General features: G+C 36.5%; 1 protein-coding gene across 4 annotated transcripts; it reads left to right on the top strand.

Annotated features, from left to right (window-relative positions):
- The first annotated feature begins 85 nt into the window (after positions 1 to 85).
- On the top strand, positions 86 to 26,284 carry LOC103706799 (Zn-dependent exopeptidases superfamily protein). Of its 4 annotated transcripts, none has more exons than XM_088714403.2 (17): positions 86 to 341; positions 932 to 1,019; positions 2,331 to 2,444; positions 2,682 to 2,799; positions 5,704 to 5,783; positions 5,884 to 5,960; positions 6,079 to 6,156; positions 6,808 to 6,879; positions 6,994 to 7,067; positions 10,808 to 10,940; positions 11,073 to 11,144; positions 15,224 to 15,343; positions 18,827 to 18,898; positions 22,318 to 22,458; positions 24,488 to 24,572; positions 24,653 to 25,091; positions 25,541 to 26,284. In XM_088714403.2, the coding sequence occupies exons 3-17, from the start codon at positions 2,375 to 2,377 to the stop codon at positions 25,803 to 25,805; spliced, it is 1,896 nt and encodes a 631-aa protein (XP_088570529.1). In that variant the 5' UTR covers positions 86 to 341; positions 932 to 1,019; positions 2,331 to 2,374; the 3' UTR covers positions 25,806 to 26,284. The 4 variants fall into 4 exon arrangements, with proteins under 4 accessions (XP_088570529.1, XP_008789257.2, XP_008789256.2 ...); XM_088714404.2 differs by having other exon boundaries at positions 108 to 341; positions 5,704 to 5,771; XM_008791035.6 differs by lacking the exon at positions 932 to 1,019 and having other exon boundaries at positions 91 to 341; positions 5,704 to 5,771.
- The last annotated feature ends 965 nt before the right edge of the window (positions 26,285 to 27,249 follow it).

Below are 27,249 nucleotides of genomic sequence, written 5' to 3'. Positions count from 1 at the left end.
GCCTTGGCCTCCCCGAGCCCACCTCCAGCCCTAGCCGAGCGTTCCCTTGGTAAATTCGACTAAAGTTATGGCAAAATTAGATATCGGGACAGGTTTAATGACACTTTGCACGGTGATTTCCAAAGTATAGGGTCTTCTCCACGCTCCAGAAAGTCACCAAAACCGGGCAAAGTAGAGGTGGGGGGAGAGAGAGGACCGTCGTCGAACACCGAGTGCCGCCTGCAACCTCTCAGGCCTTCTCCTCCTCCTCCTGCGCTGGTTCTGCCCCTCCGCCATGGCCCCCAGGCTTCTCCTCGCCGCCGTCGCGCTTCTTCTCGCTTCTCCTCTCCTCCCGCCCGCCGGTGAGCCCTCCCTGCTCCTTCCGTGAAATCTTTTTGATCTTCTCTTCGTAGACTTTCTCATCGATTATCCGATTCCATCAGGACCAAAACCTATTTCTTCATCCTTGTCTGTCCGGCTCGAAAGGCTTTCAGAGATGGAGATTTCTTTGTATAATCGGATGATCTGAACTTTTATATGAATGTTAGGGAAATTATAAACAATTGGGTGGGACATCAGTACGTGCATTAGAGGTGAAACCTTTTTTAGTTTAGGATCGAAGCATGTATCGGTTAAGTTCGTGGTAATGAACATGGGGATAAGTAATTATCACAAAGCGTTCTTCTGAAAAATCTGACTCGTGTTCTTAAAAAAAAGGCTCCTATTCTGGTTCAAATTAATCACTAAGATCATCAGTTATGTACTAGATTAGCAAGGTATCAATTGAAGGCAGTTGAATGCATCAAATGCTGTGGAAGTGGTGATTTGGGTCATGTTTCGTGTTTAGTTGAATTTCATAGATTGGAGAACTTTTGGTATCCGTGGAAAGATCTAGCTAACGGTTTGTGCAAAAGAAGGTTTTTTGAAATTTCTGAATGTGTTTTCTTATTAGGACTCAATGGCCCAGTGAGCTGCAGGGAAAGCTTTCAGCAACAATTAAACTTCTTAAACTGAAGAATTGTGCATTTGCTAATCTCTAGGTAGTAAGACAGGAAACATGCCCTATATATTGGTGTTTTATGCTGATCCAAATTCCTTCTTTCCAAGCAATCATCTGTTAACTATTTGTGCCTTTTCGTTTAAGCATATTGAATCTAATTATTAGCATGGTATTTCTTAACTTTGTTATGCCATTGTTAAGTAGGCAAAGAATTGTGATTAGTCATCTTCAACCTAGTTATTGAAATTCAAGGCAAAGTAACTAAAAATTGCAAGAGAAAAAATGATTTTCTTCTCTATCATGCTAAAAGTTGGCAATGAGAATGAAGAACTTTGACATGAGAAGGATTTTCATCGAGATCTGGAGGATGGGCTGATGTTGGATATTTTAGATTTTCATGAACCACTTTAGACTTGAAGAATTTCTCAGCTGGATTGCTCTTGTAGTCCATGGAGATTCGGATGCTCGAGCTGAGGTCCTTAAATTTTGAGGCAGTGTTTTTGCTTAGTGAGATCAATTGCACATTTAAGGAATTAAAGCAAAACATATGTATGGTGTATCAACTTTGAGTTAGGATAATGTAACATGAAAATATTTTGTGGATGGACAGTATATTTGACCTTGGACTGGCTTGTTCGAGACACAAATTTGATAGTTTCAAAACAATTAAAATATTACAGACATATTGCTAAATCTTAAGATATGTCAGAAAGCCAATGTTTCTCACTTAGGGCACATTTATTCGTCTGCAAAGCAAAATTTTTCGGAAACTGAAATCATTTTGACTTTTTAGTACCCTAAACCATATCTAAAAAGGCGTGTTGATTGCTGATAAAATTTTTCCACAATATGCTTTCTGCAGTATTTAAGAGACTTTAAAATGTAATCTAGAATTGACAAGTGATATATTACATAAAATGTGTTTGCGAAGAAAAGAAGATCAATGTTCTAAGAAAACCTATGTTAAGCCACGTAGTTACCTGGGCATACTAAGATGATGCAAACTGAGGGAGTGTATGAATGGTATAATTGATAAATGAACAATTGCCAAGCGAGTTGACTACATGAGGTCATGGGTGAGTTTGCATTTTTTTTCTTTTCCTGGATTATAAGAAACTTTGGGGTTTCTTGAAACCCATTTATCCCTCGAAATATGTTGATTCTTGCTTGATTTCATGCATAAGGACATGATATCGCAAAAGGTTCTATCCAAGGTTCGCCATAGTGGTGTGTGCTGTCTTGTATGAAGTGTATCATATCTGTATCGAACCGATACTTGTTTTGCCTTATTCTTTTCGCAGTTTTTTAGATTCTTTGGAAAAGTTCGCTGAATTTTATTGGAATGTATCAGGAGCCATTGACATACTGGAGTCAGTACCAGATCTTGAGAGGGCAATGTACCTGAATGTTGAAAATTATCCTTGTGTGCGGCTTTTGAATCTGTCTGGTGAAATTGGTTGTTCTAGTAAGTCTGCATAATGTCATTTCGCTGCTTATTTAAAAATGTTAACTGTTGTCAGGTGTTATAAAGCTTTGGATAAAGAAGCATATACATAAATATACATTTTTATGATTTGCGCAGACAATCCATTCCTATTATATCATCATATAGCATAGACATCTGTCTGTCTTTTCTATACCTCAAAAAATTTTATGATGGTAGATAATTTATTAATTTATCAATCTTACTGTATGTCATCAGATCCTGGTCGTGAAAAGGTAGTTGCACCCATTACGAAATTCAAGAACACTGATGATCAGCTGACTCACTTATCTGCAATTTTGCTTCCTTTGGAAGATATGCAAAATTTCTTTCTCAGGCATGATACTTATTCTACTCAATTCTTTTTTATTTTTAACCTTTTGGGGCCGGTCAACTCTATTTATAGTTTTCTCCATATATGATATATCCTCTTCATTATTTACATAAATTTCTTTATTATTTTTGGATGACTTATCCCCTTTTTTACAGCACTGGTCGAATGATATAAGCTATGATTTGAAGTTTCAAATACTTACCACACTAATTCTACAAAATATAGCTTCATTAGTTTCATGCTGAATTTCTAAGGCGACCATGTTACTATATATCTTGACCTAGCATCATCATCATTCTGTCTGCTAATTATTGATAGTACATTAGAATGCATAGTTGAACCATTTGTCTAATACAAATACTATGTATAAAATGGTGTTGAGTCACACCATTTGTCTTATACAGTCACAATGTATAGAAAGTTGTTGACAAGGAGCTAACTAACGACTGTTGTGTTATGGGCTCAACTCAACAGTTTCATTTGGAGTTGTATAGGGGGTCATTTATTTATGTCTTAACCTAGCATCACTTACATTAAACTCTTCTAGTAGTTTATTGGCTATACATTACAAAACATGGTCACTCTAATACTATTGTTACAAAACGCCACATTGCCCAATTCCAAATTTTTATTCGACCATTCCCTGATATTAAAAGCTAGCTACAATGTGTGAGTGGCAAGGGGACGATGCAGTGCTTAAGCAAAAGGGGTAGGAGCTTAGTGGGTTGCCAGGTTGATTGCATTCTGAAAAGCTAATAAAAACTAAGAAATCTAAAGTAAATCATCATAATTAAAAGGAACAAAAGCAAAATAAATTAAGGAAACACTTTGCATTCTAGGACCTATATTGATGTAAACTATTACGAAAAAAGTAGGTTTTTACATCAATTATTGTTTTGGACTTTTTTATTTTTGTAACTATGTAGTTCATTCTAGTTTTCCTATTAATGCCAATTTTGTACTTCCATACAAATTTATATTTGTGATCTATCTAATCCCCCCACCCCTATCTAGTGGTTTCCAAGCAGCTAAATACTAATTCTCTGTGCGGTTATTTTGTTGTGTTCAGAAATGACAAATATTACTACTTATGCAGAATATAACCATAAGTTAAAGCCAGTAAATATCAGTGTGAAGCAAGGTACGCGGAACCGACCGAACCGACGTACCGGTGAAGACCGGTACCGGTTGGAACCGGTACCGAACCGGTTCCGCTTAAAAAAAAATGCGTTCGGCCACTCTGTGGCATTAAAAGCCCCTCGCGTGGGTTTGCTGCCCCGCGCGGAGAGCCTACGCGGGCGCGATTCCCTGCACGTGGACGTGCGGTTTGCACCGCGTGGAACGCGCGCATGCGCGAGTTGGGGCGCGTTTCCCCACTCGTGCCTGCGCCCATGCGCGCGGGCGCACTGCCCCCGCGCGCAGGCCGCTCTCCTCTTTTTTCCCCCTTCTCCTGTTCTTCTTTCCGAACGGTCTCCTCCTCTCCTTTCCGAACTGTCTCCTCCTCTCCTTTCTTCTCTTCTCTTCTCTTCTCCTCTCTTTCCCTCTTCTCTTGCGAGCAAAGAAGGGGCCGGAACCGCACCGGAGAACGGGTGATCCTCATCGGCCCGAAGGAGGAGGTAGGCTTCTTCTTCTCCTCTCTCTTCTTCTTCCTCTTCTTCTTCCTCTTCTTTCCTCCTCTTTCTTCCTCTTCTTTCCTCTTCTTCTTCTCCGGTGCCGGTACCGGGCTTGTACCGGTGCGAACCAGTGGGAACCGTACCGGTTCGCACTGGTACCGGTAAGAAGCCGTTCAGTTTCGGCACCGGTACGGTACAGGTTGAACCGGTCGGTTCCGACGGTTCAGCAGACCATGGTGTGAAGGTTTTTCTTTTTATTGACATATTGCTGAACTTTCTTCTCTTTGCTGTCAGTAAAGGTGTAAATACAAATTCACAGAACCACGTATCCTATTCTTATTTTTATGTAAAATAATCAGCTTTAGTTGCAGCTCCAATTCCTTCTTATTTAGGTAGAACCGACCGGTTCAACAGACCATGGTGTGAAGGTTTTTCTTTTTATTGACATATTGCTGAACTTTCTTCTCTTTGCTGTCAGTAAAGGTGTATATACAAATTCACAGAACCACGTATCCTATTCTTATTTTTCTGTAAAATAATCGGCTTTAGTTGCAGCTCCAATTCCTTCATATTTGGGTCGTAGAATGGTCATACGCCTTAAGTTATGACTTGCATTACCATCGAGTTTGATACCAAGACACATGTTTTTGCACGTTGATGTTCTTCAATCTGACTTTTGGAACTAAATGTGGAATAGGCATGAACTAGCAATTTTGTTTGTGCGGAACTGTATAATGGCATGTTACTGCTTTTATTATTATCATGAAAATGTAACAAAAACACTTGCTATGGCATATTCAAAAATAGAACATGTGAATCATAAAAGAGAAATATCCATAGTTGCAATTTCTGATTGAATAATCAGATCCACTTCCATAAGAACCCGGAAGATTTTTTCCCTCAGAGCTTTAATAAGGTACCACTTGATGATAAAATTGGGATTCAGATATGGACAAAGAAGTCAGAGGGTCTAATGAGATTTGAACCTTAAAAAGCAGTTACTTAAGGGTTTTGGCAAGTGCATCATTTCTAATAAGTATATTTGTGCATTTACCTTCTCTATTTGAAATCGAGAAACTAATAGTCATTTTATGCATGCTTGCTAATGAGGGAACCCTATGTGCATGCCATGATGTCAGATTAATAAAGGTATCAGAATCTATAAAATGACACAACAGAGAATGATCCATGATCCCTTCTGATGCTCCATTTCTTTTCGCAAATTTTCCATATCATATGTAAAATTGCCTAATATATGCCAGAAATATGCAATTTTCTGCATCTTCTTTTTCAGGGTTTCCAGCAATCCAGATTTTGCCCAAAACGTAGCTGGTGTTTTGGTTGATTCAAGTGGATACAAAAGCAAGTCTTTAGGTCCTTTGCATCTCCGTTTATCTTGTTTTTGAATGTATTGGAGCTGGGACTTGATTTAAGTTTCTCATATTTAAAGTAAATGGGCTTTTCTGCCTTACAGGTTTCTCACCAGTTGAAAAATTTCCTCAAGCTGAGTTTGCGCCATACACAAACTTAAATTATCAATGGAATCCTGCTGTAAGTTACTGAACAGGAGGTGCATTTCCAGATGTGACCATCCTTCTTGAGGAATGATTTTTTTCCCCTTTTTATTGTTTTGTAGAGCAAGCTCTAATCATGACTTCTCATTGTGCAGGGTTCTGGTATTATGTGGAATCACTACAACTTTCCTGTATTTTTGCTCTCTGGGGAGAGCACATTAGTTGTTCAAGAGGTAATTATTGCTTTGAGGGGAAAAAACTGCAGTTTATCATGTTCATATAGTTTGAACAGGGATCATTATATTATTTGCTCACTGTTATACCTAAAGAGTATCATTGTTTAGTGGTTAATCCCTAGTTGGATAGGTAATGGTGTTTGCACATATTAAGGCTCGATATACATTGTTGACCAGCATTTGGGGTCTAGGGGTAGGTTAGCATGGTTATCACAGCCAAAGGCCAACGGTTGAAATCCCAATTCAGGCCAGTTATTCTATATATCACATGTTTGTTATCTTGAGTCTTTCTTTTTTTGACTCGTCTGCAGTTATTATTTGAGTCATTCTTGACTCATTATCTTGAGTCAATTCTTGACTTGTTATGCCTTCACATGCATGGTCTGCGCCACATTTTTTTTTTGGGGGTGGGGGTGAGGGGGAGGGGGGGGGGGGGGGGGGTTGCGGGCTGTTAATGTCTGATATACATTGTTGAACCCTTCCTTAATAGCTTAAGCCTCTGAGGTCTGTGTTCAGTTGACAACACTGTGAAGAATATTGCCCTTTTTTCCTTGAATAAATCAAACCATACATTTCATGGGTGGTTCTGTTGCCCTTTATGTATGACCATGTTTCCCTTTTCTAAATTGTTTGCTGTGGTCAATGCAGCTTGCCAATAAGAATATAAGGAGCACTGATGCTTATCCAGTAAATGTTGCTGAATTTGACCTGGTCATGCAGGTTTGATGTTCTTTGATTATCTTGATATGTATAATCTGGCTAAGGCTTTTGATAAAGTCCAAAATTGCTTAGACTGAAATAACAGGTATCTTGTTTAACAATCCTTTATGCCAGACAACAACATTCGGTACCCATGATTCAGAATCTTGTCTCAGAGAGACGTCTTGTCTACCCTTAGGTGGATACAGGTGAATTTTCTTCTATGTGCATGTTTTAGTGATGCTTATTATGTTTTGGTAAATTCATATATATTTGATTATCTGAGATGACACGTGCTGCATGGTTTGTTAAAGGACAAAATATTTATTTGTAATTGACATCATTTGGCCTTTTGATTGATACCTATTCTAAGTTTTTCATTTTTTGTTTTGCTGAAGAGATGTTACTGACCATTCAGCATATTGCATGATTATAGGTTACACATTTGAATATATAAGTAATCTCAGGATGTTAGTGAACTTAGGATATTGACTTTATATTGAAGATTCTTGTTTTCAGCCCCCCTCCCCTCATTCATAAATAGTGAGTATCAAATGCCTTTTCATGGGTGTGAAACTAACTTGGGTTACACATGCAACAGAAAACTGATTTACTTAGAACAACAGAAAACTGATGTCCTCTGTCCTTGTGTACCACTACCAATTGTACAGAAAAGCCTAACCCCAATATTTGGGGTCTTTTTAGCTGTTAGTAATTTATCTTGCACATTCTAAGCCTAGAATGTCTCATAGTTACCATTTCATAAAATTTCTCATAGTGATGAATGGAGAGTTTTTCTTTCTAAAGGCATCACTCATATCAGGGCAACACAGTTAAATCTCTACTACCAGCACGCATACTCATGGTTGCTAATCACCATTTACTAGGTCAACCAAACATTACATCTTGTCTATACTGTATGGTATCGATCGGTTGTTGATATCATGTAGAGATTTAGTAGTGGCGTATATGTTATGATAAATTTGTATCAGCTAAGGTACGTCGTACCAGCCTGAATCGGGTGGTACGGGGCGTACCGTACTGGTTCAGTATCGGTATCCGGTACAGGTGGCATATTGACATTCGGTATGTTAAAAAAATTCTGTACCGTACCGATACTGTGCTAATATAGCACCGGTACGGGGTCTGGTACCGAAACGGTGAACCTTGGTATCAGCCCATATAATAGGATTTCCAAACTTTGCTGCTATATAGATGGATTTGTCCATGAACCCATGCATAAAATAAAGTTGAACTTACCAAGTGATTGTTTTATTTGGATGCTTTTATGTATTAGATTGCCTCTTTGAAACCTCTCATCTTATCCCAAGTTTATTGTCCTTTCGTCGTTTGGTCTTACCTGATGCTAGTTAATATACAATTATTAATCAAACTACTTTATAACTTGTGATAGATATGTTAAGAACTAATTTTAGCAATCACCATATGCTTTCAGTATGCCTTAAAATGTCGGATTTGTTTATTCAGGTAGGAAATCATGTTTGAAAAAAATATATAGATGCAAAGAATTACATTTTTATACGATATTATAGTGCACCACCTGTGTATCTATTAGCAGTATCGTGCATGATACCATGCCAATGCTACGTATCATCCTAGTGTCTTACAAAGCACTATCATGTTGGTCACTAACTGGGACAGGCAAGGTGCTCCAGTACTGTATTCCCTTGCTATCAGTAGACATTTGAACTTTAAGTTTATTGAACAGTGATATACAGAACATCTTGATGTTAAGAGATTCGTATGTTACTTGTCGCCAAATGGTTTTCCAGAAAAGGAACTGTGAAAGATTTAGTGTGCTATGGTCATGATGCATTCCGCTTCAAGGATTTCCACAGTCATGCTCTTGGTTTACCATGGTTGCATATTCTTCAAAATTTTCTAGCGAATCACCATTTTATACAATATAAAGTTCCTCTAGATTTTACTCCTGGATTGCCTGAAGTATCAATGCAGACATTGTGACAAACGGTGACCCGAATTTTCATGGAGTACCACCAATTCTTGGTCATAGTAGGGGTAGTATCTATAGAGGGTCCTTCTTGAAAATGGAAATGCGATAAGGATTTTTTTTAAAAAATCAATTGAGTAGTTTTAGTTATAGTGCATGATTGAATATTTGCAATATTTATTTGATGGGACTTGATGATGCAAGAAGCTTGCTGAATGTCATATGCTAGCATTGGCTGTCCTAGAGGACCAGGGATTGCTTGGGTACATAACCTTTTGGTCTTGTTGTCTATAACAGAATCAGGACAGATTTCAGTCTTGAGGAGAAAAGAAGTGTTTGTAGGGATTTTCTAGGATCTGCATTGATTAGGATTTGTCACAAGGTTTCTGTAAGGGTTAGGATTTAGGATGCAGAGGTAATGACGGAGATGTAAGGGATTTCATGGTTTCCTAGATCTATGCACGGTTTTAGAGATTTTGCTTAAATTTCTGAGAATTTTAATGCCAAAAGTGCTTAAGAAAAAGGTTTTAGGATTTATTATTTGCAAGGTTGCTAAATTGCCTAGGCAGTGGTGTCCTTGAATGCATACATGGAATGCTTAGGCAGCTAGGTAGGCACTTGGAATTGAAATTACCTAATAATTATTAGTTTCATATTATTTAACGCTTCAACTTATATATTCTCATATAGGACTTATATGGTATGAAAATATTTTTACTTTGTAGAGAGCTTGTGTTAAAACTTAAGACACCAAGATATTAATACAATGTTTGGCCACTTTAGCTACTTATGTGCCCCATTATATGGAGACTCTTGTTTAACCATTCATAGAGCATTCATAGACCAAAACAATGAACAATGCCTTCTTTTGTAGCTCCTTGGGCTCTCACAAGTGATTACAACATTCTTTGATGATATCTTGTCTCTCCTTTTTTAATATTGTGTTCACATTTATCCATTATGATCCCATCCTTCATTGGTAATGCATAACCAAGTAGAGGGATGATGCCAGAAAGTGGTTTCCATTGACATGTAGAAGGCACAAGCCAAAAGCCTAGACATATATATGATGAAAAAGTCAAAGCTTACGACTATTGTTGGTACATCCATGCAATATTTCCTTCCACTTAACATCAAGCCCACTATGTATCCTCCGGAGAAAAAGATGGCTGGTTTTTGGAAGTCAGTGAGCTCTACAGGTTCATCTAGCAACTTCACAAAAATCCACGGTTTTCTTCAGAAGATCTTCTCAGATAATCCTTTTAGATTTTGTATATCGATGCAGGAGGGAGCTATGAGGCATCATGTTTTCATCAGGCACCATTTGTGGGGAACTTGATTTCTAAGAATTGATTCCAGACATCTTACTTGCTGGAAATTAACCTTTTTTTTTTTTTCTGTTTCCTCTTCATTTTGATTCCTAACAGAGTCTGTATAATGTATCATTGAGATTAGAAGATATAAGGGGTCATTAAATGGTAACATTAGGTGGCAAAATGGTAAAACTCAAGTTGCTCTATCATCCCATTTTTAAGCAAAGCAGTCCACTAGGGTTTTTTCTTTTGCTTGGGGGGAGGAGTCAAATGGGAGTGGAATCTATAAGATGCCTTAAATTAACTAAGTTTCACTGTCTCAGTATTGGGCCCTGTACTATACCATACTATTACAATGTTGGTACGCGGTATGGTATAGTAAGGTTCATCGTGTTGAGTGTCGGTACGGTACAATGCCACGTACCTATTCGGTGCCAATAGGGTATGGTATGCAATAAAATAAATGTTGCTGGTTTTGAATTCCATCGGAATGACAGCTCTTACCTTACTCAAGTTTTCTAGCTTGATGATACTCCTCTATGTTTTTGCTTCCAAAAATGTTAGATTGTTGTAACAATTGTAGTATTCATGCAAATTATGTTGAAGAGTCGATTGCTTTTGATCTTTAACCATCAGTTGCATGATTCTGACATCTGAAGGGCAGTGTCTGGTCTTCACTACCGCCTATCAATGTGTCATCAACCAAACCAACCAAACCTATCTTAATGGCAGTGGCCTCTCAGGATTCTGCATCATTTTTCCGCGACCAAAGTCTTGGTGCTGATTCTCCCATATCTGTAAGTTATTTGTCCAGAGGTGCACATTCAACTGTTAGTTTGTAGTTTTTTTTTCTTTATTTGGTTGATATATTTGTTACTTTTGACACATCATTTGGATAATCGAAGGATTAATTCTTGAACAATGCTCAGGGGCTGATTGCATTGCTGACTGCAGTTGATGCTCTTTCTCATGTTGATGGTTTAGACAAGCTTAAGAAACAGGTATCTTATCACCTTCCCTCCCTCCAAAAGAGAAAAAAGAAAAGAAAAGAAAAGAAAAATACATACATATTCACAAACATAAAAATAAATAAAAAAATAAAAGGACAAACACAAAGGAAAAAAATCATACTTTCTGTCTCACTCTGTGTGTTTGTGTGTGTGTGTTGGGGGGGGGTGCAATACCTCAGTCGCTCCTTTATTATCTCTTTGTTTTCATGAGGTATTCATCCAGTTACATGAATTAATGTGTTGAAAGTGTTGACATATTGCATCACTGACATGCGAAAATTGAAAACTCAAAATTTTGTAGGCTGTTCTCCATAATCATATGATGTCATTGACTATCAAAATATATTGAAGTTTTTTTAGGGAAATTTTCCTCAAATTATTCATTATTTCTATAAGTATTTGAAATATTTAAATCCTTGTCCATTGGATACTCTTTGCAGCTACAACAGGTTGTTGTCAAAGGGCTCATCTGTAAAATTTAACACAAAATTCACTTGTTAAGTTGCTTTAGTAGTTCAATTGGATCTATCAACACACATAGGAGAGGCAATGTATAAGTTGTCCAAATTGATAGCATTCTGGTGTAATTACTAATTCAGGACCTAGCCACATGCAGGAAACAATTATGTTCTCTGTTTTTGCAGTTTGGCTTGAACCTACACTTTTCAACCACTTAAACCACAGTCAATCTTTTGTTTAAGGGTAATTATCGATTTTACTATTAGATTTCTGCAAATTTGGGGCTATAGTATATTTCTTGTGTTTCCTCACATGGTGAAACTGAGTGTGCCATGTGCTTTGATGCTTTAGTATGAGTAGCCTTTGGCTTACTTCAGCCAATTTGAGATTGTAGCTGACGTTCTGATTTTTCAAAGTATAAGTTTTCCTGGTAGTATTTTAGGGTTCTAAAACATTTAGACTAATATATGCACCATGGAGATAAATTCAGCTCCATACATCAAACTTTTTCATCTTCCATCATCATCATCATCTAAACTTTTTTTCAGTTCCTGATTAAATTTGTAGGTTTGCTTACTTTTATCTATACTTATCCTCTTTTCTTCTGATCCCTTCTTCTCTTTTTTCTACTTTTACTCTCTTTGTCACCTTTTTGTTTCACTGTCATAAAAGAAGAATATTCAGATCTACCCAGGTGTAAAATCTATTTCAGCACATATCAGCTTTATTTGCTGTCCTACTTCTGACAGGATTCACCATTTTGATATTAGAGCATCCAAAGATCGTTCATGCAACAGTTTCTTTGAAAAAATGCTGTGGACATGGAAATAAATGCTGATCATGATAAAGGGCTTCAATGACATCATGAGGAGCACCTTGAGAAGCTTTATTGTGAGACCAATGAAATCCAATGGCTTATCAGTAGTATTCAAATTAAATTAGGAGCAACTGAAAATAGCATGAAGCAGACTGATGTCCTAAAAAGGAGTATAGAAGAATCATTTCCCAATGCAACAACAAGATGGAATGCTTAAGGCACCTAGAGAAAGATTTGAAGATTCAGAGTTTCAGACAAAGGCAAAGACCAAAAGTTGATGATCAAACTTCAAGAAATCTTCTGTTTGAAGATCCACTAGCTTGGAAAGTTGGTTGTCCATGACCAGTTTAGCATACACTAAAATTAGTTGTTGCCAAGGTATCCTTTGAACAACTAGGAATTCGATTGTTTAAAATAAGCTTGATGCTTCTTTGATGATTCACATTGAGGTCATGCGCCCATGTTATTTGATATATATATGTAGTCTGATTAGAAGCCCTGGGCCCACTGATCCAGATGCACCAGAGCAATCTTGTGATGGATCAATCTCAAGAAAAGCTTTTGTGGGAATCATCATCGCATTATGGAGTTCCAATGATGCATTGGGTATCTAAACATCATAAAAAGATCGTGGGGATGAGATCCATGCAACAGAAGCTTCTGATGTAGTTTAGGTCTAAATTAGGTTCTCTTCCTATTTGGGACTGCTGTTGGTTTTTGTTTTTTGTTTCCTTTCCCTACAAATTAGTGAAATACCGTATGGAGATGATGTTGGAGACAGCATTTATGTGGAACTTATGCCATTCCTTGCTTTTATTTCACTTTGTTTTAAAAACAATAAATATTGCCGCATTCACACCCGTAGTGTGTGAGCTGCCGTTGCACCAAAAAAAAAAACAATAAATCTTTGCTATCAAAAGCTCTAAAGGTTTTGCAAATAATATAAAAAACAAAATGATTTCTCTATACATATTTGTTGAGCCTTGTTCAATTTTCTTCTTGATTTTGAAAATAAAAACAGAAAACAACGGCAACACCAAATAGGCCCTTAGTTATTTTATTTTTATCTTTATTTTCAGTTAATTTACTCTCGAGCTTTAGTAGTCTTGTTTAAGTCTTTAGTAAGCAGGTTGCAAGTTTCTTTTTTTCTTGCAGTTTTTGTATAAATTTTCAGAGCTATTTCTTAAATGGTTTTGAAGTACGGTTATGAGGATATTTATAATCTGATGGTCCTACTTGGGTGCAGGTTGGATTGGAAAAAAATTGAGTTCATTAGATGGAAATATGTTGATGGCCTTGTATGTTGGATAATATGGAGTTTCTAATTAGGAAAGTAAATAGTTTTTTATGGTTGAGTTTTATGTTGATTAGAAGCCCTGTTTTTAAGTCAAACTGTTCTAGGTCAGAGTTCTAGATCATTATAGGCAAGTTGGTGGTCCTTATATGATTAGAAAACATTGTTTTAGGATTATTTAAGTGTCTATAAATATGTCCGATGGAGAGTGGCGAATTTTATGTGACTTGTGGATTTTATTGAATGAAGTAAGGCCTTTGTGGAGATTTTGCCCTCTGTTATTGCCTTTATTCTTTCTATACTTATATTCTAACCCTTCTTCTCTTTTCTCAATTTTACTTTCTTGCCTTTTCTTTTCTCCTCTTTTACTGTCAAAAGAAATTCAGAACTACCCATATCTGAAATTTATTTCAGCAGATATCCGCCTTATGCAGCCTTAATGCTGAGACCACTATCCTTCTTAGTTATGCTACATGTCCATGTCAACATTCTCAATTGTGTTTAATTTAATATTTTTTTGGATCCTGTTTATAGCTTAACATTTCAAGCCATACGAAATTGTGGACATTATCGCTGTTTTATATTTTAATTTTCCCTTGAGGAACCAAGTTATGCATCAGTCAAACGACAGACTAGAAATATTGCAGTGGGAAGTAACAAGCCAAGGTGAAAAAGGTGGAGGGCTAACATTAGGTTGATGGCCAGTCATAAAAAGCATTTTAAATCATGATATGAATCAGATAAGTTCAATACTTGAGTAAATATTAGGCTGAAAAAATTGTGAATTATGATTATCCCAATTCCATTTCTAAAGTCTCATGTTATGGCTTCTATATACTAATGTAAACTTCGGTCCTTTAATGTTAAGGTGTAACAATTGGTGCAAACTTATATATATACATACATACATATATATACGCATACACACACACACACATAACCAAGATCCGCCGTACTGACCGTACTGACGTACTGGTGGATGTTGGTACCGGTACGGATCAGTACCGAACCGGTATCACTGGTTTGGCTTGGTTCATGCATCCAAAAGCTCTAAAAAAATTTGGAACCGGTATGGGCCGGTACGATTGGCCAGTACGGGCCGGTGCCGACCGGTACGGGCTGCTACCGATTTTTAACACCGAATCGGACCGGTCAGAGCCGGTGCTGGTTTGGTATGGGCTGAACCGGCCGGTACGGGCCGGTTCAGCATACATACATATGTATATATGCTATTTCTTGACCTGAAATGATGCGTGGAGCACTATTTTGCTTTCTTCATACTTGAGTTATATTGACTATATTCAAAACCATGAAAAAGGAGATTGGCATAGTTCTGTTTCCAGTTCTTATAAGATCTGTTTTGTTGTTTATTCTTCTATGGTTATTTCTGAATCATGTTCTTTTTTCCACTGAAACTACCATATTAGTTGCACATGGTCTGCCTGTCTATGTTGGGTTTTACCTTTTATGTTTCTGATATCTGTTTTATACATCATGCAGCTTGTTTTTGTAGTTTTCACAGGAGAAGCATGGGGATACCTTGGTAGTAGGAAATTTCTATTAGAATTAGATGTTGGTGCTGATGCTGTGAAGGGACTGAACAGCACAATGATTGAACAGGTTGACCCCTTTGAATCAGCACTCCTGGAAATGATGTTTTTGTTCTAATTTTTGTTCTTGTTTGACAATAATTTGTTTTGTTTAAGCATGGATTTGCCATCTTTATGGAACATAGAAACTTGTGAAATGAGTAGAATAAAATGTGGGAGCGACAGCTATGCTCTTAGAAATTTCAAGAAATTAGTGGAGACATACTGCTTAATAGGAATGATGAAAATGAATGAAGAAGAGATGTGACATTTGCAATTAGACATCGAAAAAAAATATCCAGCAGAAATTTACTTTATAATTCTATGTTGTCATGCTAGATTCGCAACATATATCAAAGTGTTAAAGCAGAGCCTTTATAGGGCTAAAAATAAGATGAAGGATTTTGATTTTCATTAGCTTGTTGAGATTTTTGATATGTCTGGCATTCATCATCACTCTTGATGCATTCTCCTGTCAACTTGTAGCATCTTAATGATTTGGCGCTATAATCCTGGTATGTGGCCATCATTTCTTTATAGGTTTTAGTTCTTTTAATTCTCCAAGATTATATATAACTTAATAAGTATAATATAACTGAGTGCACAGAAGTAACTAATCTAAATTCTTTTAGAAGGACAAATAGTTGGTATCCTCCAATTTTATATACAAAATTAAGGTGGCAAGAACCGGGCGGTGACATCAAGCCATACATTTAAAACCCCCTTCAAGGAATCCTGCAGGATTGAGAGAGGCAGAGAGCATAAAAGGAAAATCACTATAATATTAAAAAAAGAAACGGCAAATATAACATCATTCATGACAATTTTCTCTTTATCCCTTCTGCAATTAAAGCAAGGTAGTGATGCCTTCCAGAGCCTTAACTTTTATATGCACTAGCAAAGTGTGCAGAATGATACGTCTATTATTTATCCTTTTTGTCTCCATCTCCTCTCCTAAAAAAAGTCTGTCAAAAGATGTGGGAACGGATCCTGTCAGATCAGAACACTCTCTCTTCTAAATAAGCATGCAGAAAAGCGCAGGAGATATTGTTATTTAGCAATTTCACTGTCTCATCCACAATTTCTCAAATTCAGCTCTTCTTGTTTAACACCTACCACTCAGATTAAGTTTATGATTTCAAAATTACCCGTATTCTTTTGTTAACCGGAAGCCTTACATCGTATGGCTTACAGAGTTCCTAATCCTTGCAGTCATATTTCTTGTCTATCCTCCACCTCACACTAAAAATAATTTCATGATTGGAGTTGTCTTCTGATTCATTGGCCACTTCATGACTTGCACCTTTGGAGTGTAACAGAATTCTAAATTCTTATGCTGTCATACACTCCTCATTGTTCGAAGAAGTTTTTATAGAATAATGGTCCTTGAAACTCTAGCATCCAGTTTCTCTGCAGTCTGCATCTTAGTGGGTGAAGTCCAATATTCCCTAAAAGACTTCTGCCATCTAAAAATCGAAACGTCCCTGGGAAAAAAAGTTTCCTCGTAACTTTGATATATAATTTTTCTATATCTCAATGGATTGAGCTTAGAATAGCCAGGAACTTATGCAGTTTTTCGCTCAGCTATTCAGATTCCTGAAGAATTTGGTACACTGACATTGCCAAGATCCCTATCCTTTAAAAACTTTTAGGAACCAGATTTGCAGCTATCTTTAAACAATTTTTTAAAAAATTGTCTTCAAGCATCATGCATCAAAGTCTTCCTGGCTGACTAGGATTGAAATAGAAAAGCTAAAACCCTAAAAGGCTTTTTCATTATTTGAATTCCACTTCAGATATTAACGACATTTATGTAATTCAGTTCTTGTACAGCTTTAGGTTACTTGTGCCTCAAAACCTAAATATTTTGATATTATTGACCAATTTCTGACCTCAAATATTTTAAAATCCATGGAGTGGAGACCTTAATCTCGAATCTTTGACACCTCGACCTCCACAGGGTTATATCCTAGTTAGGTTTATGTGAATAATATTGTTCACTCTCTCCTTGTTCCTCCTCCTAAACCACTTCCTAAGCAAGCTTTCCTGCTTTCTTATTGGGCATAGTGCCCCAAAATCATCTATATTATCACAGATGATAAGATGAAAACATTTACTATCTGGTTTATGCAATATGTCTAAAAAAGTTCTGCATACTCTAAATTCTATATGCAAATAGGATCGGTTGTTAGTTTGACAAAAAATAAATTGGAATGATTGAAGAGAGCAAACTTTCTAGTGTCTGGTATCACTAAGTTTATAATCATATGGCTTTGTATGCTTTCCTAGCCAAAAGTGATGCAATCATTTTGGCAGAAACCTCCCTTTTTTCTTTGGAGTAAACCATTGATTCATTAGATGCACTCTTAGCATTACTAGGAGAAATGCAATTAGTATGGATACTTTTGTCAAAATATTTCCTCCAGTCATCAAAAGGCGACATTATTTCTTTTCTTTTGCCTCAGAGCCCTAGCTTTCTACATTTCAAACAAACTTTTTAATTGATTAGTATTCATTGCTATCCCAGTCCCCCATCCCTTTTTGTTTTTTATGACCAGGAGAAGCATTTCCACTAACTAGATGTATATTCTGAATTTCATGTAGAAAGTATTTCTCATACTTGTGGAGTTGTCTTCAATATCTAAAGTCTTTTGGACAATCTCTCAGCTTCAGAACCTTTGTATAGCTATACAAGGAGCCTTTGTATAGCCAAGAAAGAGCCAAACAGGTGTCAAGGCACTAATTAGATTCTGAAGCTAGTGTGCTCGCTTATGCTAGATTCCAGCTATCTGGTACGAATGCATCAATGCTTGATGAGAACTGTGGGGTGAGTTTTAGTTCATAGAGTAATGAAGTTTCTTGTAAGCAAGGTGCCACATTGATATTAATGATATCAACTAATTTAGATGTAGTTGTGCAACAACCATAAGAAAACTTAAAATTATCAGTGCTAATGATTTTGGTAATGAGTTTAGATGCAACCAATGTGTTTCTGCTCATGCTTTTCGACTTTTTTCCTTACAATTTTCTGATAGTTTTATCATGAGTTTTAATTATTTTGACAATAAAAGAAAAGGGCATTTTATGAACAATGAAACTTCACTCCTGATATGAATTTTCTCCAGCAAAATTATGGCAGAGAACTGTCCCGTTTCTAATTAATTGATAAAAAAATAACATTTAAGATTCAAAAGCTTGACAATTATTTTTTTATTAGCCTCTTATGTGTTAATACCTTTGCCATAATTGAGTGCTAGATACTTTTCTAGTCTTGAAAAATATAGTGGTTATTGAGCTGTGGTGATCGCTACAAGTAACTACTACTAGTAGTACACTTTATAGCTTAGTATAGTCTTGATGAATATAGTGGTTATGGAGATGTGGTGTGCACTACAAATTACTACTAGTACACCTCATAGTTTGGTCTTGTGATTATTCAATATTGTTTTGATTTTTACGACTGCATATTTTCTTATGTTCATCGACTCAGTTGTTTTTCTCTGTCTTATCTTAGGTATTGGAGATTGGATCTGTGGGGAAAGGCTTAGGTCAAGGTTCCACAACCTTCTTTGCACATGCAGATGGGGTGAGATTGAGCCTGTAGTTTGCAAATAACTAATAATTTTTCTTCTTCAGGGGGTTCTGCCTGTTCTCGACAATTTCTCATCTGTACTGTCTATTTTGCAACTTATTTGATATTTAATTATGGAGTTACTGAGATTAAGGCTGCAGCTTATGCCAAATTTTTTTTACCTTAAATGAATTCTGATAGTAATGTAAAGCCATAGTAATTTAAGGCTTTACAGAAGCCTTTTGTGGCCTCCGATGGATTTGCAAGAGGAGGTGTTAGTTCGGTAAATTACATGAATGACATTTTGGTAAATTCATTGTTTCAGAATATGATTACATACATGCACAAGGTGTTAGTTCAGTAAATTACATGAATGAAATATGTATATACATAAATTACATACATACATACATATACCCATTTTATCATAGATCTATTTAACACACTATGTGTGGGCGGTACTTTTTTTTTTTTTTTTGTAACTAGAAGGTTTTGAACTCTTGATTCCTTCCAAAGAATATTGCTTCTGCATCTTCGAGCAACTGTTTCCTCTGAACGATAAAGTTCCTGCTAATTTATTTAATGTAGGGTGGCAAAGAAACATGCCTATTGTAAATTGATAAATTATGCCTTCAATCCCTTCAACGGTATATTCTTTATTTGGTTATTAACAAATATTACACATTCATACCATTATGTCAGATGCTTGGGTTAGGTTAAAATTCAATTATTTCATACTAAACTATGGATTGAAAAGTTAAAAGAAAAAAGATTGTCCAATGATAAAGTTTGTTCGAGGACACAAGTTTAACCGTTGCGTACGCATTCCAAGTGCTTTTTGCCATAACACCAGCTAAGCTGCTATTTAATTTCTGTTACTAAAATCACCAATACACGACGTAATCAAAACTTTGCAAATTTTGTGACCAACACATCCTTACATTTTTCTTGTAGTTCTTCTCTTTCTCATTATATTGTATAATTAACAACTCCAGATGTACAGTATATTTAGTTTTATTCATGAATGCCTGTCTTCTCATTTCTTCATTAGTCTTCACTTTCACTTTTCAGTCATGAGTGGGATATTTTCCAAACTTATTGTTGTTTGTTGCTTTACAATTGTTTTGTTGAGCCATGGAATTGTGATAAAAGATCAAAAAAGATGAGATGACCTGCTCATATGTACAAGTATGCTTTAAGATTTTATTTTAGTTCTAAGCATTGGTTTGAGCATATCTTAGAGTTTTGTGAATATTAGACTCTTATAGCCATCTTCTGAGGTTATGTTAGAGTTGGCAATTATTTGCAATTATTCCCTGAGGCCTTGTATACCTATATGTAATTGTAGTTCAATGGCCTTATTTTGAATCTTTATTTGGTGTGAGGCAATTAAATTGCATCTCATTAGAAGTTGTAAACATTACTATATCAACAGGGACTTGAAGTTTTCTTTTCAGCAGAAAAGTATAAAATTATTTAATTTAGTGTCCTTGTTTATGATGATGCTCAGTCTTAGTGTTAGGAGAGATGAGCATGGTAATTTCTATTATGAAAAGAAGACCAGATTACTAAATATTTTGAATGGAAGACCAAGGTTTGAAAAACAGGTCGATTTGGTATTTACTGCCCGATATGTACTGCATCGACCCTAAAATGGTACGGAAGGTCTCAGTTCAGTAAAATACCACCCAAACAACTCAAAGCAATCCTGATTCTAGCAGTCAAGGCAGATCGAGGTCAGTTCACCCTGTGTCGAGGCCGAATCAGTGCCCAAACCGAGCATTACTACTTAGTAATCCTTGGGAATGGCCAATAGTGAGGGAAAAAAGCTTGTTCTTCACAATTTGTAGGTGGAACAAGCACATGATGATCCTAGGAGCATCCTATGCCAATCTTCACATGATTCAAACATGGATTTTCAAATTCTGGGGACAGAACAAGCATGTTTTTGTTTGAATTAGAGTCCAAGGAAAGTAAAAATATCTAGTTGTAAAGCACATAAATTTAAGAAATTTCTTTCAGAATTAGGTAGAAATCAGCCTTTTGTTGGATGTCGAACTCAATACAAAAGCGGAATCATGCTAATCTAGAGATTTTCACCAATTGCTTATCCAAGAAGAGGAGAAAATTGAAATCTTTAGGATATTTCTACATAATGTTATCGTATAAAATGATTCTCTTTTAAAAATCTTGATGGTATTCCTAATAGCTCATTATGTTTTAAATATGCATGTTATAAATTTTCATCACATACATGTTATAAATGAAATTTTGATTCCAAGTTATTTGATTTTATGTGATAATATGCATGTCATTGACGTTAGCACACATGGAAGACTATGCCTAAGGCGCTTAAATGGATGCTCATGCCTTATTTCTTGCAAAAGATACAATTAAGATGAAAGTATGATATAAAGGCCAAAACCAGAAGTTGTACCATTGGCATGTGGGTTTTATCTATACATGCCATTCAATACCTGTTGTTGGTATGATCCTTGACAAGGCACGTGCTGCAGCCACTCTTGGTTGATATGTGTTTCATCCTCGATATTTCAAACCTGTGGAATACTTGACCCTAGTCTTGAAATTTTTGACATAATAAGCTATAGATAAAAGATATAAGAGTGTGGCTCACTGCAAAGGCTCCTGCCACTGTGTGGTTTTGGGAAGGTCACATATGTAGTATTTCGTCCAACACTATTTCCGTGCTTCGAACTTGTGACACCCAGGTCACAGGGGAGCAACCTCACCTTGCGCTAAGGCTCACCCTCATTTAGTTAAAAGATATGTGAACACAAATGACAGATAATTGGTTACTTTGACAAAGTGTACGAAAATGATGACGTAAACAAAATGATGACCTATCGAGAAAAAGAACAAATATTAAAGGCACTAGAACTTTTATGGATAAAAAGATGGTAGGAAAAGGAATAAACAAGAATATATGCTATGGAAAAGAATCAAGCAACAAATCTTTTTTCTTCTTAAAGTTTAGCTAAATATAATTGATTTAGCCTGTTATTATTTCTTTTGATTTACCTTTATATTTGCATGAAATGCAATAATGAAAACAGTAACATCCTCCATTCTATAAATTTTCTCTCTTGTTTGAATGCAACAATGTAGGCTTACCTGAATGGTAGCCTATATAATATGCCTCCACTCCTCATTATATATGGCGTAGCAAACAATGAGACATTTCGCGAAGTTCCTATTGTGGATAGTTCAAGATTAATATGGCAGAAGATTGTGGTCGTTTCATTTCTTTGCTACTTAGTCTCTTCTCATTTTGGTCAGCTTGTAATCTGGACAGTCATTTGATGCACTGCTCTATCCCTGTGAACTTCATACAGGATGGAGACTATACTAGATGAAATACTGGAAGTGTGGATCATTATTTCTTGCTAAAAAATTATAGTTGCTGTTCACTGCAGGCTTCATCTGTAACAAAAGAAATGTTGAATGCCTTCCAAGCTGCCAGTGATTCGCTTGGTTCAGACAATGTTAAGGTCAAAACAGCAAATGCATCGAACCCTGGCATTCCACCATCTTCATTGATGGCATTTTTAAGAAAGGTCGGTATAATTGAAAGCTGAATTTCCTAATTTGTATTTGCCAGTAGCTTAGTTTCCTGACAGGGTTTTCTGCAACTCTGAAGTCATGAATGCAAACCCAGCTTGCCCATAAGGACCTCCTGTCCTAGGGATCTTGATGCTTATGTAATGGGACTGGAATAGATTCTGTTTTTTCTTCAATGGAATTTTGTTCTGTGATCAATTAGACTGTCAAAATCTCTCATTTTTATTTGTTACTTAATCTGGTCTTAAGATTGTTGTTATTGCATCTATTAGCTGATCTACTAAAAGATATGTGTTGTTGCCTAATATTTTGATGCGATGAAACTTCTGCACAGCTAGTCATTTCTCTGACCATTTTAGCATCCCTACCATGGTATGCTGTACCGGTCGGTACTGGGCATACCGTATCCGTACCGATGGGTACCGGTATCGGTACGCCAATGTCGGTACGTCTGACGTACCGCATACTGTACCATACCGAGTGTATCATACCGACACTCGGTACGCCTATACTAGTGCGGCATCGGTACGGGGTTCGATACCGATACGGCGAACCTTGATCCCTACCATCTTCTATACCTAATTCTGGCATGTCTTCACATCTGAGGGTGCCAGTAGAGCTTCTTACGATTCGATGAAGCAAGAACCAATCCATTTCGGCTGAAAAGGATCACTTTCACTCAAGATTGAATGAAAACTGATCCCTAGTTTCAAGTTTTGGTCAGTATCTGTATTTTGGGTTAGTTTTGGCTGAAAGTTTTCTGTGTCAGTCTTGTTCCAGTGGTTTCCACCAATTTCTATCCAAAAAGATTGAATTAGCCATGTATGCTTTTTAAAAGTTTTACTTCTAATGTTTGCTATCATGTTGGTGCTTTTTTTTTTTTGGGTACTTGATAGGCCAAGGCCTTTGAAAAGTCCCCTATTACCACACTCTATAAAGACTAATTTAAAGGACTGAATATAAGGCACCGTCATTCATAGTAATGACATTTGTTTTTATATTAAAACAAATATAACACTATATAACTGCATGTGTTAATTAAGTAGTTACTTAATCTTAAACAAAGGTGAAAGAGATGCCAAATTCAGTATTTTTATGAACTCTACTGAAAAAAATGTTGATGAAAAAAATTTGATGCAGCAAACATTGAAAAGCTTCAAAATTGCTAATATATTGAATTGCGAACAATTGAATTTCAAGAAATGAATAATAATGTGTTATACTAGCATACTTTATAAATTTTTACTTAATTGTGGTTCTAACTTCAGCCTAAACCTTTTAAAACTACACAAATAAAAAAAATTAAATATGACAAAATAATTATTGTATAATAACTTTTGCTGGTTCATTTATTTTTGATTTTTTTTACAATTGAAAATTTGGAACTCTACAAGCCCAAGTAAAACCAAAACTAGAACCAATTTTCAAGCCTTGGAAGCAACTGATAATCCATGTCCTTCGATCAGAATCTGCACATGTTAAACTAGATTACATCAATAGCATCATTGTCTGTTTTTTGGCCTTAACTATTTATTTTTAGTTATGAACCCTCAGCTTATTGGTGAAAACCTCCAAATTATTTTAATTTTGTTTTTTAGGTATCAAAAAAATTGCAGACTATAACCAGTTGTCTGGGTTGTTCCAATCTCAAATGTTTTCTTCTTGGGCACTCATACCCAAGTTTCATGCACCACCCTTGCCCCCCTCCTCCCAATAAAAAAAATCAAATTGTTGAGCACTGGTATGCAGGATAAATTGAAAATTCTAGGTAACATATAATTCAGATATTGCATTGTGTAATTTTCACTAATAGGTTTCAGGCTCCAGTAATACTGGTAGGACTCTATTTCCTCCTATCCGTCCACTTGTGCTTCCCTCCTTTTTTATCTTTACACACACGTCCGACTCATAAGACTACTTGCAGTTTTGCAACTAAAACATCACCTACCATTTTAATTCTTCCAGCCAATTTTACGTGTAGTAGAACTCATCATTTCTGATATTATAGGTCTTCTCTTTTTGCAGAATGCTTCAACTTCTGGGGTTGTTTTGGAGGATTTTGATTCTTCTTTCACCAACCAATTTTATCATAGTCATCTGGATAATTCTTGTAAGTTTAACAAGCATGCATGTGGTCAATGTATCGCCTTGGAATATTATCAATAATGTAGTCTTATAATTTGTTTACAGCAAATGTCAATTCTTCGTCAATAGCAGCAGCTGCTGCTCTGGTTGCTCGGGCTTTATATATACTTGCAAGTGGTGACTTAACATTAGATCTCATGGCATTGAACTCAATAAAGGTTAATGTGTCCCTTGTTGAAGAATTAGTGCAATGCCTTCTGACTTGTGAACCTGGTCTTTCTTGTGGCATTGTGAGAAGTTTCATTTCTCCAAACAATAACTGCCCAAGTCACTATGTTGGTGTCTTCCTTGATCAACCTTCTGACACACAGTACCCTGGATATGCCGATGATACTTCTCGGTTTGTTTGGAACTTTTTGGCAGATCGAACATCTACTCCAAAGGGCAATGCAATTTCCTGCACTGGTAGGTGCAGTAATTTAGGTGAAATTTGCATTGGAGCAGAAATAGAGGGCAAGGGCAGATGCATGATATCTACAACCAGGTGGTTCTCTCTCTCTCTCTCTCTCTCTCTCACAGTCGGTATGACTTTTTGTAACTGAAATTTACACGTGAATATTTTCTGTGAGTAACATAAAGCCGTTCCACAGAAAGAATTGACAGAAATTCTTAGGTTAGGATCATGGAGGATAAATAATTGTCCCGAGTGGCTAGTTTTTGTCTGAAGTAGTGATATAATAATATCTGCCACCCATCACTGTGCATGGTTAAACCTTAGTAAATTCTATAGAACGCATGATGCAACCAACCCATGCTGATATTTGTTTATATGTTAACAAGGTAATTGCTTGGTTTACTGATTTGCATAAATGTTGTACATGATGGCCAATTAGCTGGTAATTTGTGTTTCCTGATTCTTGGTGATCTATTTGAGCCTTTCTCCCACTTAGTTTTCTGTTGGAGTTTATATTGGTGATATTTCAACCATTTCAGGTATGTTCCTGCTTACTCCACCCGGCTGACATTTAAAGACAACTCATGGCATGTCATGCCTGCCAATGCCTCTGATCCTATGGGATCAGTGGACCCCATATGGACCGAAAGCTTTTGGAATGCTATTGGTCTCCAAGTTTACACAGTGCAGAGCGCAACTTATGACCATCTTATTCTTGTTGCTGGAGTGGGCATTACTGTTGCCTCTTACATTGCAATTGTTGTCAGCAGAGGATGCCTTTCAAAGGCTCTGAAGCATGATTGATTTGCCATCACTTGTCAGGTTCCATGGACTGGCCATGGAATGTTCATTCTGACAAAATTGCCCATGAATTTGCATTGGCCACCGGGATTCTTGTATTGGTGAAAAACATTTTTCCACCTTTGTGGACAGAAGGGAGCTTGTGGGAGCTCGGTGCCATCTTGATATGCAAGAGAGATGGTGTATCAGTTAGAAACTTTTGCCATAATCTTTTTAACACAAACATTTTCATTAGGAGGGAACGAAATATGTATCATTCAGCTTTTCAGCCTTTGTCTTAGCAGTGAATCTGTATGTTCAAATTAGATAACTGAAACTAGTATATGGGATTGATCTGCCCACTTTAGATTCATAGTGCAAAATTTATGGCCGCTTGTGCACATTATAGTAATTAGTTCTGGTGAGAAATAGTTTGGACACCTATTAGAACTTGATATATGTTTGTGGTGTTCTTCTAACTATAAAGCTGTGATTTTCGATTCTGCTTAGCATTTGTTGAAAATCTTTTGCATTGGCTGATTAACGAGGACTCCTGACGATCTTTGATTATTTGCATTGATACTTTGTAATGTGTTCTTCTAGGGTGCCTAAGATTATGTGTGCTAGTTCTTCGGTCACACACTTGTTTAATGGATGCTGCTGCTCTCATTGACATTTGTTATTTTTAGTGCATATTGCATGTTAGTTCTTTTGGAATGTAGGGTTTTTTTTTTCTATTTTTTGAGAGAAAGGGAGGGAGATCTATCCGTATTATAATTATTCAAGTTTAAATTTTTGGAGACGCAGACTTGAACCAAAATCTTTGGTTGCTAGCAACCCTTGGTTTACATAATTTTTTTTTTATTAATTATTTTTTTAATTTTTGTATTTATTCTCTTTATTTTTTTTTGAGGTTCTTGTCTCCCTAAAAAAATAAAAATTATCTTAACATATGACCCAAGAAAACTTTTAAAATTACCCTATCTGGAACTTTGCTTTTAACAAGCGCGAGTCTATACTTTCACACAATCTCTCGATAAAAATCGTGCTTTTGCACCACTAACAAAAAAGTTCAATTAGCCCTTCACTGAGAACAAGACTTTGGTCCTTGGTGCCCCTCTCTTTCAGAGCCTGTTCAAGCGAGAGACCTAGGTATCAAAACTGGTTCATTGTTCTTTGGGCTACTACTTCTTTACCTAGTTCTGATGTGACACTGGAGATGGACACCTTCATGATACACATGTACCCATGTATCTTATCAATGTCCTTTTAGCACCCTTAGACAGGTAAAGTGTATCAATGAGGGAGTTGCAATCTATAGCAAAACTTGATTTGTACAAAAGCTTCTTTTGAGTCACCCCAAACATTATGTGCTCAAAATGCACAAGAGCTTATTTGAGCTGATGCTAATAATACAAGCTTGAAACAAGCAGAAAGTTTTGTTTTGATTTGGTGCAAATTCTAGAGT

This window comes from Phoenix dactylifera, chromosome 18 (assembly GCF_051530095.1).
Source record: "Phoenix dactylifera cultivar Ajwa chromosome 18, Ajwa_hap1_PhDact_Kaust_v1.1, whole genome shotgun sequence".
NCBI lineage: Eukaryota > Viridiplantae > Streptophyta > Magnoliopsida > Arecales > Arecaceae > Phoenix > Phoenix dactylifera.
The sequence above is the reverse complement of the archived record's forward strand: the minus strand, read 5'-3'. Positions and strand labels throughout refer to the sequence as shown.